The 16,505-nt window shown below is 44.3% G+C and overlaps 1 protein-coding gene and 1 pseudogene across 1 annotated transcript; both read left to right on the forward strand.

Moving 5' to 3' along the window:
- Positions 1-227: 227 nt before the first annotated feature.
- Positions 228-1,670, forward strand: LOC147972154 (uncharacterized; annotated as a pseudogene).
- Positions 1,671-6,029: 4,359 nt separating this feature from the next.
- Positions 6,030-6,697, forward strand: LOC147972155 (uncharacterized). Its single transcript, XM_087524247.1, has 2 exons — positions 6,030-6,288; positions 6,381-6,697. Exons 1-2 carry the CDS (start codon positions 6,030-6,032, stop codon positions 6,695-6,697), a joined length of 576 nt encoding a protein of 191 aa, XP_087380373.1.
- The last annotated feature ends 9,808 nt before the right edge of the window (positions 6,698-16,505 follow it).

Below are 16,505 nucleotides of genomic sequence, written 5' to 3' on the forward strand. Positions count from 1 at the left end.
GAGATAGCTTGCTTGTTTGGTAGATATTGCGTAGATGAATTTTCTTGATGTACTGTTAGGAATTGTTCAGCTTGTTTGTTAAGAATTCTTCAGGCCTTGTGGTTAGGCAATTAGCATATAAAATTTTCTAGAATTTTAGCTTCCATTACTTCCCTCCATTTTCATTAATTAATGTTGATGCACTTAGATTGATTTGCTAAGTTGCAACAATTTGTTGTCTTTGGCAGATGGACAGAAGATGGATTAGAGAAGGAGTTAGAAAGTTTTCGAAAGAACATATGAAAGGAGTTGATGATTTCATGGCATTTGTTCGGGCAAATTTTGCCAACGATGCCCATGTTGTGAATGCCTCAACCGTCCAAGAATGGCTCAAGGAAGAGTGGAAGATCATCTGCTTCTTAATAGGATGTCCAGCACATATGATAGATGGATATATCATGGAGAACCTTTAGACAGACAACCTCAACATTTTGAAGCTGATACAGAGGCCCCTCATATGATGGGTGGTGGTGATGCTGGCATTGATTTCATGGAAAAGGTTTTGCGAGATAATACTGTTTTGGAGGAAGAGGATGGGCATGAAGATGATAGGATTCCTGACCTATTGAAGGATTTGTACGATGCTGAAGATCATGCTGATGGACAGAAATCGTTGTTTGCTGAGGTGTTAGAGGAGGCGAAGCGCGCAGCTCATGAAGGGGGTAAATTTTCAAGATTTACCTTCACCGTGAAGTTACTCCACATCAAGTCTTTCTACCGGATTAGCAATGCCTCATTCAACGCAATACTCCATATTTTGAGCTTGCAATTCCCTGATAGTTGTGTTCCCAGATCTTATGATGAAGCATTGAGCATAATCCGCAGGCTGGGGTTAGGTTATGTGTCAATACATGTGTGCCCAAATAAATGTGTCTTGTTTCGGAAGGATTTAGCAAAGCATGACAACTGTCCAAAATGCAATGCATCTAGGTGGAAAGATGCTGATGGGAAGAAGTCAATACCGGAGAAGGTACTGAGGCACTTTCCCTGTACTGAGGCACTTTCCCTTGATACCAAGGCTGCATCAGATGTTCATCTCGAAGAAATCATCGCGTGAGGTACAGTGGCACAAGCTAAAGCGGCAACCTATGGACAATGAGCTGAGCCATCCAGCGGATGGAGAGGCATGGAAAGAGTTTGACCGTATACATTTAGATTTTGCTGCAGATCCAAGGAACATAAAACTTGGCATTGCCACAGATGGGTTTAATCCGTTTGGGAACATGAGCACGTCTTATAGCATGTGGCCAGTTTTTGTGGTGCCGTACAACCTGCCACCATGGGCATGCATGGATCAGTCCAACTTCATGATGTCATTGCTTATCCCGGGTCCAGATTCTCCAGGAAAGGATTTTGATGTCTTTATGGAGCCCCTCGTAGAAGAACCGCTCCAGCTCTGGACTGGTGTACCTACATACGATACCTTGAGTCTGGAAGAAAAGTTCAATCTACGTGCTACGATCATATGGTCCATCCATGATTTCCCGGCTCTGCACACTCTGTCTGGGAGGATCACAGCGGGTTATCAGGCTTGTGTCCATTGTGACAAAGACCCTTGCTCAAAGAGAATAAGGAGCAAGATCTGCTATATTGGGCACCGCCGCTTTCTTCACCGAAACCATCGCTGGTGAAGAAGCAAAGATTTTAATGGTGAGAATGAAACCCGTGACAAGCCAGCTGAATTCACTAAAGAAGAGCTGGAGCAGCAACTTGAAAAGGTGAAAGATGTAAGACTAGGAAAGCTCGCAAAGAAAAGAAAGCGTGAGGAAGGTCAATGTTGGGACCGGAGGTCTTGTTTGTGGGACCTGCCATACTGGGCTGATCTGAAATTAAGGCATAATCTCGATGTAATGCACATTGAGAAAAACATATGCGAGAATCTGCTAGGGACGTTTCTGAACATTGAAGGGAAGAGAAAGGACACGGTTAGTTCTAGGCTTGATTTGGAGGACATGGGCATAAGAGAAGATTTGCATCTACAGCACAATGAAGATGAAGATTCATTTGAAATTCCACGAGCATGGTATACAATGAATAAAGAACAAAAGCTTGCATTCTGTGAATTCCTAAGAGCGGTGAAATTTCCAGATGGTTATGCTGCTAACCTAGCAAAGTGTGTTACTTCTGATGGATTCAAGCTTTCAGTACTGAAAACCCATGATTGTCACATCCTCCTCCAAAGGATTTTACCAGCGGGCCTCCGAGGAATCATGCACAAGGATATATATATGAAGCGGTTGCTGAGCTGGGAAATTTCTTTAGAGAACTGTGCTGCAAAACCCTCAAGTTAACTGTCCTCGAAAGACTTGAAAAAGAAATCCCAATTATTCTTTGCAAGCTCGAGAAGATTTTCCCTCCAGCTTTCTTCACCGTGATGGTCCATTTGGCGGTGCACTTACCCAAAGAGGAAATGCTTAGAGGCCATGTGCAATACGGTTGGATGTACCCAATCGAAAGAAGGCTGCTTACTTGTAGGCATTATGTGCGAAACACGGCAAGACCTGAAGGTTCTATTGCTGAAGCATATGTCGTTGACGAGTGCTTGACTTTTTGCTCTAGATACTTTGGTGATGTGGAAACAAGATGGAACCGGCCGGGCAGAAATAGAGAGCGGTCTGATTCGCAAAGTGGTGATGTCTCTGTTTTCAACCATGGTGTGAACTTTCTTGGAGCCTCACAATACTTGGAGGCTGGTGATGAGTATGACAAGATGGTTTTGTTTGTGCTCAGCAATTGCGCCGAGGTTCTACCATATATCGAGTACGTTATATCTTGTGCACTCATTATATATATTTTTTGCTTGGGTTGGCACCAGCGTAATGTTTTAATTCACATGTTTTGTTGGCATTGCAGGAAATGCAAGGAAGAGTTATATCAGGAAGAAAGCAATATCAATGTTGATAAAAGGGTTGCCAAGGGGTTTGCTAAGTGGTTTAAGAATCATGTGAGATCTTTAGACACATGTTTTATGTTTTCTGTGTTATTCACCCATTGTTAAATACCATTGTTTGCTAAATGGTTTATTTGTGCAGATTGGAAAGTTGCATGAGGAGAAGAAGGTCAGTGATGATCTATTTGCTTTGGCATGCTTACCGGATAAGCGAGTGAGAGTGTATTCAGCATGCATTGCTGACAGTGTCCGGTACCACACCGTTGACCGCGAGGAAAAAAGGAAGACACAGAATAGTGGAATCATCACTGAGGGGTCACATGATGGTGAGATCATTGACTTCTATGGTCAGTTGAGAAGCATCATAGAGTTGCAGTACAACTCTATGGAGGCATCCATCACTCGGTTGTCTTATTTCGCTGTGACTGGTTTGAGCTTGGTAGCAAGAAGAGGAGAGACTCTTTTGTCAAATATGATGGCCACTTCAAAAGCATCAACACTGCAAGGTGCTGGTATAAGAGTGATCCCTTTATTCTAACAACACAAGCACAATGGTGTTTTATCTACCAGACACTCTTTTGCACGGAAAATGACGAGTTGTGCAAAACTTTCGGCACGGACACTTGTGGAGTGTGACTGAAACTGAAGTGGAAAAGGGCCTTGGTGATGGTGGACTAACATACCAAGATGATGACTCTACGGAAGTTCCGTTGCAAGCTGATGATGACTCTATGGAAGTTCCGGTGCAAAGCAGAGTGCGAAGGGACCGGGAACATGTGATCGTTGGTGCTACAACAGTTGAAGGCATCAAGAAAAGAAGAAAGGTGGTAGAGGATGGACATGAAAGCGAGGATGAGGAAAACCGGACTGATCATACTATGCTGCAATATTGTAGTGATGATGAGGAAAACAGGAGTGGGCATAGAGTTCCTTGTTTTTGTATCGACGACGATGAGTAGCGAATGGACATGAAGGTAAATTTGGTCTCCTTGGTGATCCTTTTAACTCTCTGTAGTTTTCCTTCTTGTGCATATGCATGGTGATCCTGATGTACTACAATTATCTCCAGGTAGCAAAATGCTTGAAGATCCTGATGGCTGTAGTGGTGTGATCCTGATGGCTGTAGTGGTGTGGTCTTATAGCATGGAGCTGATGGCAAAATGAAGTTGTGCTCAGAATGTTGTCAAAATGTTGTCTTGTAATGCAAAAGATTGCAAAATGATCATTTAGATATTGGTGATCATTTAGTTCAAGTTTTGGTGATCATACAAAATGTTGTCTAGTAGTTTTTGTGATCATGTAGTAGTTTTTTTGAACTGAAGTGGATGATGTCTGGTTTTGCTTCAACTGAATTTTGCGCTATTTTAACTGAATTTTGCTTCAACTGAACCCATTTCATTGTGAGCAAAAAGATATGCGCCATCGGGGACTCGAACCCACGACCATACGCTTGTTTCACTATGTTTCTACCACTGGGCTAGGAGGAGGCTGTTGGTTTTGTACTCTATGCCAACCCTTTTGACTATATCAAACTAGTCAAGTATCAAGCACACACCTCACTGACAAGTGGGCCACTCGACCCACTCACTGACAAGTGGGCCATTTTGCTATTATACCAAAGCTACCAAAAATATGTGCGTGGCCAAAAAATATGCGTGCGGGGGGGCTCGAACCCACGACCGTGCGCTTAGTTCACTTGGTTTCTACCACTTGGCTAGGAAGAGGTTGTTGGTTTTGTACTCTATGCCCACCCTTTTCAATATATCAAACAACTCGCTGACAATTGGGCCCGCTCCTCCTATCCACTCTTTTCCCCACTCCCCCTCTCCACTCCTCCTATCCACTCGACCCGCTCCACCTCTCCGCCGCCACCGGCTTCTTCCTCTCCCACCGCCGCCGCCAGCTTCTTTCTCTCTGTCGCCGACTCTCCGTCGCCGTGGGTATGAATCTGCTTCCTCTTACTCTTCCTATCTACTGTTATGATAGATTAGGGTTCTTGCCGCCGGATTAGGGTTTGATTAGGATGTTTTTTAGGGTGAAGGTGACGCCCCCCCGGCGCCTCTGCTGGTTCGACGCCTCCCGCGTGGCTTGCCCTACGCTGCCGGCGACCACTTCTTCTCGGACTCCGCCACGGTAAGCCATCCGCTTCATATCCTCTCTCCTTTCTCTTCTGCTCTAGGGTTTGAGAATCTAGGATTTGTTATGCATACTAGGCATCTATTGGTGGATTTAGGCATATTGTTCTTGGTGGATTTAGTATGCTCTGTTGGTGGATCTAGTGTGGTTGAATTGCTATTTGATTACTATGTTATTGCTGTTGGTAGTCACCTGACAGCAATTAACTGTTGCTGTGGTAGGTAGTGTGATAGACATGCTGTTCTGTTGCTGTTGAATTCTGTGGTTAATTAACTGAATTAACTGAATTCTGTTGTTGTTGAATTCTATGTTGAACATGCTGTTACTGTTGCCAGAACATGCTGTTGAATTCTGTTGCTGTTGAATTCTGTGGTTGAACATGCTGTTGTGGTTATTCTTGTTGACAAGTCTTGTGCTGCAGTGGGATTCATGCATATGCAGGTGTAGTGACCGGCATGAATATGGGCAGAGTAGTAGCAGTAGTAGATGCCAACATTTGATATGCATGCATGCATTCTTGCTTGTTTATATTCTTTTAAACTGAACATGCTCAAGTATGGAAACATTACATTCTTCTTCTACTCATTGCCCCTTTGCCAAGATAGAGTAGGAGAAAATTGAGGCCATTGCCATTTATAGTAGTATTCCAAATTGAGGCCCTGGCAAACACATGTAGTAATTATTCTATTGTTTTGATTTATAATGCTGCTTGTTTCCTATTTCTGTCCAGTCATGTTGTTTAATTTACTATTGCTTGTTTCCTATTGCTTGTTTAGAGTAGAAGTGAGATGGCTGGCTTGGAAGGTTTCGAGTTCTTCTAGATTGTAATTGAGAAATCTTGCAGTAGGCAGGTATATTTATCATCACTCATTTCTTTATCATCACTCTGCTGTCTAGTGCTTGATTGCCACAATTAACCACTGCTTGACCCTCGCTGCAGAGGCTGCCTGACAAGTTTGCGAAGATGCTCGCCGGCCGTGAGCCCCACAAAGTGAAGCTGTGGGAGGCCGGCAGCGGGCTTCACGGGCTGTGGGAAGTGTTGGTGGTGTTTGATGGTGAAGGCCACATGTACCTAGGGCCCGGCTGGGAGCATTTCGCCCGCGCCCATGAGCTACAGCTCGGGTACTTCCTTGTCTTCCGCTACGACGGCGACGCCATGTTCACCGTGAAGATGTTCGACAACACCATGTGCCGCATGTACTATCAGCACGACGACGATGCCAGTAAGCTCTCTGCCTCTCTTCTTCCTGTCCTTTTGGATTCCTCTACCTGCATGACGACAAAACCATGTTCACACTTTGTTGCATTTGGCCAGGCAATGGGAGCAGCAGCGGGGATGACGAGGAGCAGAGCGGGGATGACGACGAGGAGCAGAGCGGGGATGACGAGGCGCAGAGCGGGGATGACGAGGAGAAGCCTATTCTGGCTGACGACGAACATGCTATGGTGGTGGCTGACGACAACCCTGCTATGGTGGTGGCGGATGACGACCTTACTATGGTGGTGGCGGACGACGACCTTGCTATGGTGGTGGCGGACGACGACCTCACGATGGTGGTGGCGGACGACGACCTTGCTATGGTGGTGGCGGACGACGACCTCGCGATGGTGGCGACGCCTGCAATCCCATAGCTTGGCGACAGGACCATGCCAATTGTGGTAGAGGAGTACATCCGCGTTGGGATTCGCCAATCTGAGCGCATCAGGTTGATGAAGGAGAAGAAGGAGGAGTGAAGATGTTAAGAAGGTGTTCAGGATGTTAGGTTTAAGCTTGTTAGTGTAATATGAACATGTCAATGTTAAGTATGTCAGGTTTAATTTTGTGCATGCTCATGGATGTTGTATGACAGTGTCATCTAAACAAGTCATGTTTTTAACAATTAATATTCAGTTTGGTAATTGATGGGAATTGAAATTTTGTATGCATGCTCATGGATGAAAGATAAAATTATGGGTTTTGTGCATGCTCATGTATGAAACAATATAAGTTTCATTTTTTGAATGCTAAAAACATGACTCAAACCCTAGCCACGGACGACCGCCGTGACTAAATCCGCCGTTTTTTGAAAACACCATAAAAATCAGAAACCGTTTTTCATTTTTTGAATGCAAAAGACATGCGTTTTTCGTGAAGAGGCTACAAGGAGGGGCACCCCAAATGGCGCCATTCCATGTCTATCTCAAAGTAGACCCTATTTTATGGACGGTCGCCAAAAAGCATGCATTTCCGACCCTCATAGCTAGTCCCGGCAATTCGGACCACCTTCGGCCGATTCAGCTGGAACCGGTTGGAATTTGAACTGCGGGTCCTCCATAGCTTGCCCGTTATTTTCACTAAAAATGCTTTTTAGCTTCACAGGTAGGCATTTCATCACAGAATCGACAATAGATTTGCACGGCTCAAACCCTAGCCACGGACGGTCGCGGCAACGAAATCGGACGGTTTTTGAAAACACCGTAAAAAATCAAAAAAATCAAAAAAATGGGAGACCTCCGCGTCACATCATCAAATGTGGCCTACCAACTAGCAAAAATACTAAACTTGCAATACCGGCGTTTTCTTGAAAAAGTGTTCTCAAAAACGACCTACCATGAACGAAGATTCATGGCTTTCAAGCCAAACTAGCAATGATATGGCCGAATCCGTTGAATAGTTTCTGATAATATGCCCAAATTGGGCGCATGCCTCCGTCTTGTGATGGCAAACAATGTTGCCAAAGCGAGGTTCCAAGTTGTTTAACAAAAAAACCGTTTTTCATTTTTTAAATGCAAAAGACATGCATTTTTCGTGAAGCAGCTACAAGGAGGGGCACCCCAAATGGCGCCATTCCATGTCTATCTCAAAGTAGACCATATTTTACGGACGGTCGCCAAAAAGCATGCATTTCCGACCCTCGTAGCTACTCCCGGCAATTCGGACCACCTTCGGCCGATTCAGCTGGAACCGGCTGGAATTTGAACTGCAGGTCGTCCATAGCTTGCCCGTTATTTTCACTAAAAATGCTTTTTAGCTTCACAGGTAGGCATTTCATCACAGAATCGACAACAGATTTGCACGGCTCAAACCCTAGCCACGGTCGGCCGCCGCGACGAAATCGGCCAGTTTTTGAAAACACCGTAAAAAATTCAAAAAAAATCAAAAAATGGGAGACCTCCGCGTCACATCATAAAATGTGGCCTACCAACTAGCAAAAATACTAAACTTGCAATACCGGCGTTTTCTTGAAAAAGTGTTCTCAAAAACGACCTACCATGAACAAAGATTCATGGCTTTCAAGCCAAACTAGCAATGATATGGCCGCATCTGTTGAATAGTTTCTGATAATATGCCCAAATTGGGCGCATGCCTCCGTCTTGTGATGGCAAACAATGTTGCCAAAGCGAGGTTCCAAGTTGTTTAACAAAAAAACCGTTTTTCATTTTTTGAATGCAAAAGACATGCGTTTTTCGTGAAGTGGCTACAAGGAGGGGCACCCCAAACGGTGCCATTCCATGTCTATCTCAAAGTAGACCCTATTTTACGGACGGTCGCCAAAAAGCATGCATTTCCAACCCTCGTAGCTACTCCCGGCAATTCGGACCACCTTCGGCCGATTCAGCTGGAACCGGCTGGAATTTGAACTGCGGGTCCTCCATAGCTTGCCCGTTATTTTCACTAAAAATGCTTTTTAGCTTCACAGGTAGGCATTTCATCATAGAATCGACAACAGATTTGCACGGCTCAAACCCTAGCCACGGACGGCCGCCGCGACGAAAGCGGCCGGTTTTTGAAAACACCGTAAAAAATTCAAAAAAAATCAAAAAAATGGGAGACCTCCGCGTCACATCATCAAATGTGGCCTACCAACTGGAAAAAATACTAAACTTGCAATACCGGCGTTTTCTTGAAAAAGTGTTCTCAAAAACGACCTACCATGAACAAAGATTCATGGCTTTCAAGCCAAACTAGCAATGATATGGCTGGATCCGTTGAATAGTTTCTGATAATATGCCCAAATTGGGCGCATGCCTCCGTCTTGTGATGGCAAACAATGTTGCCAAAGCGAGGTTCCAAGTTTTTTAACAAAAAAACCATTTTTCATTTTTTGAATGCAAAAGACATGCGTTTTTGTGAAGCGGCTACAAGGAGGGGCACCCCAAACGGCGCCATTCCATGTCTATCTCAAAGTAGACCCTATTTTACGGACGGTCGCCAAAAAGCATGCATTTCCGACCCTCGTAGCTACTCCCGGCAATTCGGACCACCTTCGGCCGATTCAGCTGGAACCGGCTGGAATTTGAACTGCAGGTCGTCCATAGCTTGCCCGTTATTTTCACTAAAAATGCTTTTTAGCTTCACAGGTAGGCATTTCATCACAGAATAGACAACAGATTTGCACGGCTCAAACCCTAGCCACGGACGGCCGCCGCGACGAAATCGGCCAGTTTTTGAAAACACCGTAAAAAATTCAAAAAAAATCAAAAAAATGGGAGACCTCCGCGTCACATCATCAAATGTGGCCTACCAACTAGCAAAAATACTGAACTTGCAATACCGGCGTTTTCTTGAAAAAGTGTTCTCAAAAACGACCTACCATGAACAAAGATTCATGGCTTTCAAGCCAAACTAGCAATGATATGGCCGCATCTGTTGAATAGTTTCTGATAATATGCCCAAATTGGGCGCATGCCTCCGTCTTGTGATGGCAAACAATGTTGCCAAAGCGAGGTTCCAAGTTTTTTAACAAAAAAACCATTTTTCATTTTTTGAATGCAAAAGACATGCGTTTTTGTGAAGCGGCTACAAGGAGGGGCACCCCAAACGGCGCCATTCCATGTCTATCTCAAAGTAGACCCTATTTTACGGACGGTCGCCAAAAAGCATGCATTTCCGACCCTCGTAGCTACTCCCGGCAATTCGGACCACCTTCGGCCGATTCAGCTGGAACCGGCTGGAATTTGAACTGCGGGTCCTCCATAGCTTGCCCGTTATTTTCACTAAAAATGCTTTTTAGCTTCACAGGTAGGCATTTCATCATAGAATCGACAACAGATTTGCACGGCTCAAACCCTAGCCACGGACGGCCGCCGCGATGAAATTGTCCGGTTTTTGAAAACACCGTAAAAAATTCAAAAAAATCAAAAAAATGGGAGACCTCCGCGTGACATCATCAAATGTGGCCTACCAACTAGCAAAAATACTAAACTTGCAATACCGGCGTTTTCTTGAAAAAGTGTTCTCAAAAACGACCTACCATGAACAAAGATTCATGGCTTTCAAGCCAAACTAGCAATGATATGGCCGCATCCGTTGAATAGTTTCTGATAATATGCCCAAATTGGGCGCATGCCTCCGTCTTGTGATGGCAAACAATGTTGCCAAAGCGAGGTTCCAAGTTTTTTAACAAAAAAAACCGTTTTTCATTTTTTGAATGCAAAAGACATGCGTTTTTCGTGAAGCGGCTACAAGGAGGGGCACCCCAAACGGCGCCATTCCATGTCTATCTCAAAGTAGACCCTGTTTTACGGACGGTCGCCAAAAAGCATGCATTTCCGACCCTCGTAGCTACTCCTGGCAATTCAGACCACCTTCGACCGATTCAGCTGGAACCGGCTGGAATTTGAACTGCGGGTCCTCCATAGCTTGCCCGTTATTTTCACTAAAAATGCTTTTTAGCTTCATAGGTAGGCATTTCATCACAGAATCGATAACAAATTTGCATGGCTCAAACCCTAGCCACGGACGGCCGCCGTGACGAAATCGGCCGGTTTTTGAAAACACCATAAAAAATTGAAAAAAAAATCAAAAAGATGGGAGACCTCCGCGTCACATCATCAAATGTGGCCTACCAACTAGCAAAAATGCTAAACTTGCAATACCGGCGTTTTCTTCAGCTACTCGGTATGATTTTATCCTTGATTTCTACAAAATTTACAAAAAAACCCTATTTTTTTCTACACCCAAACCCAAAAGGATTTCCCTCCCACACCAAAATTTTCCCTCCACCAAAATTTCCTTCTCCCAAAATTTCCCTCCTCTCCCTCTCCCACTACCAGGCGGGACCCACCACTCCCTCTCCCACTAACACGCGGGATCCCCTCCCTTCCCTCCTAAAATTACCCCATTCCCCTCCCCTATCCACGACGAACCCTCCCCTCCCCACCTCCATGCCGCCCCGCTCCCACTCCCTCCCCTCCCCTCCCCTCCCCTCCCCTCCTCCGTGCCGCCCCGCCGCTGCTGCGCCGCCCCGCCGCTGCGCCGCCCACATTGACGACGACGCAATCGACTACATCGACGAGGACGGCAGCTACATCGACGACGGCGCGATCGACGATGACCACCGCTGCATCGTCAACATCATCTCCCCCTAGGTACTTCTCCCCTCCTCTGGTGGATCCATCTCCCCTCCTCTGGTGGATCCACCTCCCCTCTGGTCGATCCATCTCCCCTCTGGTAGATCCCCTCATGGGTTAGGATTTTCTAGGGTTAGGATCTCCTGTTGGTTCGGTAGGTCCTTGTTCTTGGGGTTAGGGTTCATTTTAATTGTTGTGTGGGGATGATCCCCCTCTAGTTCATGGGGTTAGGGTTAGGGTTCATGGGGCTAGGGTTAGGGTTCATGGGGTTCATGGGGTTAGGGTTCATGGGGTTAGGACCTCCTGGTGGTTCATTTGGTTCTAATTGATTCTAATTGTCAAAATGTCTTAACTTGTGTCATCTAGGCTGTAGCCATTTTTGGTGTGTAGAGGCAGCATAATCAATAGTTGAGTATAGTTTTTTCATCTACTTTTGTACTACTGCAAGTATAGTTGTTTCATGCTTTACCAGTGGCAACATCTAGTTGTTTTGAAGGTCCTCATGATATACTCGTCTAGCTTGCTGTCAGACTGTCTAAGCATGTGTACATGACACCAATTCACTAGTTCATGTTGCTTGCTTGCTAGCATACATGTTGCTTGCTGGCATACATGCTTAATTAGGGTTTCCATCAGCATTACTTGCTTGTATCACTAGCACTTGAAGAAGAATCTACTCGCTTGCTTATTAATTAGGGTTTGTATCAATAGTACTTGCTTCCTTCTCTTCATTTTCCTTCATTCCTTGCTTGTTTCTATCAGTAGCACTTTGCTTGCTTGCTTCTATCAGTAGCACTTTGCTTGCTTGCTTGTATTAGTAGCACTTATGTACTTTGCTTGCTTGCTACTAGTGTACATGCATGCTTGTTTAGTGCACTTACATGTTTTCTTAATTAATAACACTAGATCACTGTATTGTTGATCCATCAAGTTTGTTTCACATGTATTACATGTATGTGCATGATGGTCCAAATGCTTTCCTTTATTGATACAAGTGCATCATTTTACTTTATCCCTGTTGTATCTGATTGTTGTTTATTCTATTTTGCAAGCACCACGTCAAGATCATCCATGGCAAGGATGACAAGGTCAAGCATGAGGCCAACCGTTGGTATGAAACTTGCTCCTTGTGGTTATACTATCAATTTCATAAAATCTGTGTCTTAATATGCTAAGTGAAATGTATTGCTGCAATCTGAATAAGCTGGCTTAATTGTGCCTGTGTGCTGTTAGTCTTCCTTACCTGAATAACTAGGATTAAATGATATTAAAATTTCATAAGATATGTTTGGCTGCCTGTCCATGCATTCCAAACATTCACCTAATAGTTATGTTTCCTTTATCATGCAAAGAAGAGCCTCTCACCGAGTACGAGAAGGTTAGGGCTAGAAATATCATGAGGAACAATTGGATGTTCCAGTCCCTTGGCATCGGTGCAATAGCGTCGATGATTAGGAAAACAAATGGTGTACAAGAAGGTAGAAGTGATGAGGTTCAAGAGGATAGTGGAGTTATCAATGATGACCCAGAGTACAATCCTAAGGAGGATGAAGTTATTGATGGAGAGGAAGTGGATGATGTTGTACTGAACAAGATTGTTAAGGTGCAAACTCTGTCTTGCTTGGAGGGTTGGGGTTCTGTTATTCTATGTTATTCCTTGTGCTCACATATTTCTCTTGTGATCTAATGCTTTTTCCCGTGCTATTTATATGAGGCACTGAAGGAATCTAGGACGAAGAGGCCTGGTGTTAAGAAGACAGTCAGCAAGAAGAACAAGAGCTCAGAAACATCTGCTGCAATGCCTCCGGGAAGGGTGATGGCCCCAGCTCCAGGACAAAAAAGAGGATCCTGGAACCTGATGGACCTGCCCTTGATAGAGTCACAAGGCAGAAAGCAAGGATGGCGACTGCGACGGACCATCAGGAAAGTATGCTGCACATGGACTCTCAGACCTCGGTGCAAATGGGTGATGAGTTGCCGCCCATGGATGAAGGAACCACTCTCAGCATGGATGGAAGTGGCACTGTCTGCCTAGATGAAGCAGGAACCATCTGCATTGATGAAGCAGGCACTGTCCACACAGACCTCAGCCCTGTTGCACCTTCTATTGACAGGAACGTTGTCATCAATGAAGAAGAACAGCAGCTTGTGCTTCAATCAGGCAAGTTGACCTTTGCAATGCTATCTTTTACTAGTGCATTTTCCAAATAGAATGATCATGTATGCTTTTGTCGATTCCTGCATTTGTCGATTTCTATTCTAATTTATGAGTTCAGTTTCATTTTCAGATGCAATGACTCCCAAGACTAGACTTAGAAAGGGCAAAGGGCTAGAGAGGATCACCAAGTCGCTTGGTAGCAAGGTGCCTATCCAAATTGCCGAAGGGATGATGCGTCCAGAGAAGCCTCTGCAGGCAGCAAAGCTTGCTTCTGAGTGTGGACTCGTTGCAAAAAGCCATCTTCCGGTTCTTCCTCACTTCAAGCTATACAAAAAAATGCTAGTCTATTGGAGAACTACATTGGGAAAGATGCTGTAAGCTACTTGTTTCATAGTTAATGTGCTATCTATTTTCTGTTACACCTATGCATGATCACTAATATTGTTCCTACCTTGTTTGCTATCTTGGTAGGCAAATTTTGAGATGAACACGGACTCGGAGACCATCAAGACCGCATGGAAAGATATTCTACAGAAATATTCAAAGAACAGATGCCATCAGATCAAGAAGAAGTATTTTGATACCGTAGCCGCAAATAAAGTCAGCATTAAGTCTCCGGTGCCTGATCTAACGGATGGTGAATGGTAAGCTCTGGTGGAGATGTGGTCTATCCCAAGACACAAGGTTTGTCTCTGCTTTGTTTGATGCTTTATGTTCTGCACATGATACGCTAGTGCTAGATCATGCTGACAGTATGCTTTTTTGTAGGAAACCTGTGTGTCGAACAAGATGAATCGAGAAAAAGTCGTGTACAATCACAAAACTGGTTCCAGGCACTACACAGAACACATTTTTGCCACTGTGAGAACTCTTCTCTAGAGACCTTACCATTTGATCCTCATTGAATAACATTTCTGATTCTTGCTGAATAAAATTTTGATTTTTGTTGAAAAACATTTCAGAAAGAAGAGCGTAAGGGTGAGGAGCTGTCTACGATTGACTTGTTTAAGGCCACCCACAACAGCAAGAAGCACGGGTTTTCGGAGCCAGTCAAGACTGCTATAGTAAGTCACTCCATGCTTTGCCCTGTTTGATTCATAGCCAGCTTTGATGATTTGATGTTGTTTGATTCGGAGCCAGTCAAGAACACACGCTATGTTCCATGCTTTGATGTTGTTTGATAGTTCAACAAAGATATCAGAACTTGCTGTAGCTATTTGATGCATTTTTTATGATATGATGATATTTGATCTGAATGTTAGTTTGATGATCGGCTCACTCGGGAAGCCATCTTATATAGAACCACCATTCTAGGCTTAATGAAGTGATCATATTGTTCCAATTGCATGTCTCCAGGTCACTAGTCATCATCTTCTTGTATAGATTTTGTGTGCTGGTTTGGTTACTTCAAATAATCCATTTGTGTGCTGGTTTGGTTTCTCTTGCTTGGTTTGGTTTGCAAAATGTGAAATAGATCTCCCACTAATGCCTATCATTTTCCTCCATATGCTAGCTTGAGATGGAAAAAATGAAGGACGCGTCGGTACCAGAAGGTGAAGAGCCAAAGTCTGCTGTTGAAATTGTCGAACAAGTCCTCAAGACCGAAGTCAAGCAAAGCACATTCCTCAGGAATGTTGGGCTCCAGTCATCTAGGAACAACTCCGGCAAAGCAACTGCTGAAGTGGCCGCTCATGTTCGTGACCTTGAGCAGAAGCTGGAGAGGTCTGAGCTTCAAGCTGAAGTGATGCAAGAAGAATTGGCGGCAATCAAGATGAAGGCGGAAGAATCTGAAGCTGCACGCGACAAGGAACTTGAGCTGCTGCGCAAGAAGTCTCAAGAGCAGGAAGAGCAGTTAGCCCACTTGATGGCTCTCTTTGGAGCTAAGGCAGTTTGATGGTCTTTGAACCTGCTGTGCAGTTTGTCTTTGAACTTGATGTGAAGTTATGCCGTAGTAGGTCGTGAACTTATGTGGATCTGGTAGTGTTTTGCATTTGGTAGTGTTTGTTGCATTTTGCACTTGGTAGTGTTTTGCATCTGGTAGTGTTTTGCACCTGGCTGTTTTATGCCTTATGGATCACTTGTGGATCTTGTGAACCTGGGCCTGTTTATAGTTATGTGGATCTTGTGAACCTTGGCTTGTGGATCATTTTCTGAAGTCATGCAAAATATGAACCTGGGCTCTAAAAAGGCCGAGGCCCAAACAAGAATTAGACTAAAAAGGCTTGGGCCTAAAAAAAGAAATGACTGTAGGAAAAAAATTACAAAAGGCTTCATAACACAAAATAAAAAGGCCAAGGCCCAAATTCGAACTAGACTAAAAAGGTTGTGGCCCAAAACAATAGTGGAATATAAAAAATTCATCAGAAAAAGGCTCCATTCCCAGAAAATAAAAGGCCAAATTATTGGGCCAGGCCCATGCAGATAAGCAAAATAAAGAGAGAGAAATTAAATGGGCTGAATTATTGGGCTTGGCCCATCAAGACGGCTAAAATGGACCGGGCTGATTCTATTTTACAACCTTTTCATTTGGTCGTAATTCTGCCGCGTCAGCTTGCCACGGTGGATCTGACGTGGTGTGGTCGGATTGCTAGTGACCAAAACAATTGGTCGTTAAATCTACGACCTTTTTTTTTGTCATAAACGTTTACGACCATTCCAGAAGAAAGGTCGCTAATGTCAGTTTATGACGGCCAGCTTTTGACCTTATGTTTTTGGTCACAAAAAGGTCACAAATGGAAATTTGTGACCATTCAGTGACCAATAGTGGTGGTCACAAGTTGACATATTTCTTGTAGTGGCCTAAAACCTAGGCTCGGATGCCACTGTTGGGGAACGTAGTAATTTCAAAATTTTCCTACGCACACACAAGATCATGGTGATGCATAGCAACGAGAGGGGAGAGTGTTGTCTACGTACCCTCGTAGACCGGAAGCGGAAGCGTTAGCACAA

The sequence above is a fragment of the Triticum urartu genome, chromosome 5A, assembly GCF_056163025.1.
Source record: "Triticum urartu cultivar PI428250 chromosome 5A, HENAU_Tu73, whole genome shotgun sequence".
NCBI lineage: Eukaryota > Viridiplantae > Streptophyta > Magnoliopsida > Poales > Poaceae > Triticum > Triticum urartu.

What these genes read in the sequence shown, in the direction of transcription:
- LOC147972155 (XM_087524247.1), top strand. Translation starts at nt 6,030, where the DNA reads ATGCTCGCCGGCCGTGAGCCCCACAAAGTGAAGCTGTGGGAGGCCGGC. An exon ending in TCAGCACGACGACGATGCCA is followed by an intron (nt 6,289 to 6,380) that starts GTAAGCTCTCTG and finishes GCATTTGGCCAG; the next exon opens with GCAATGGGAGCAGCAGCGGG.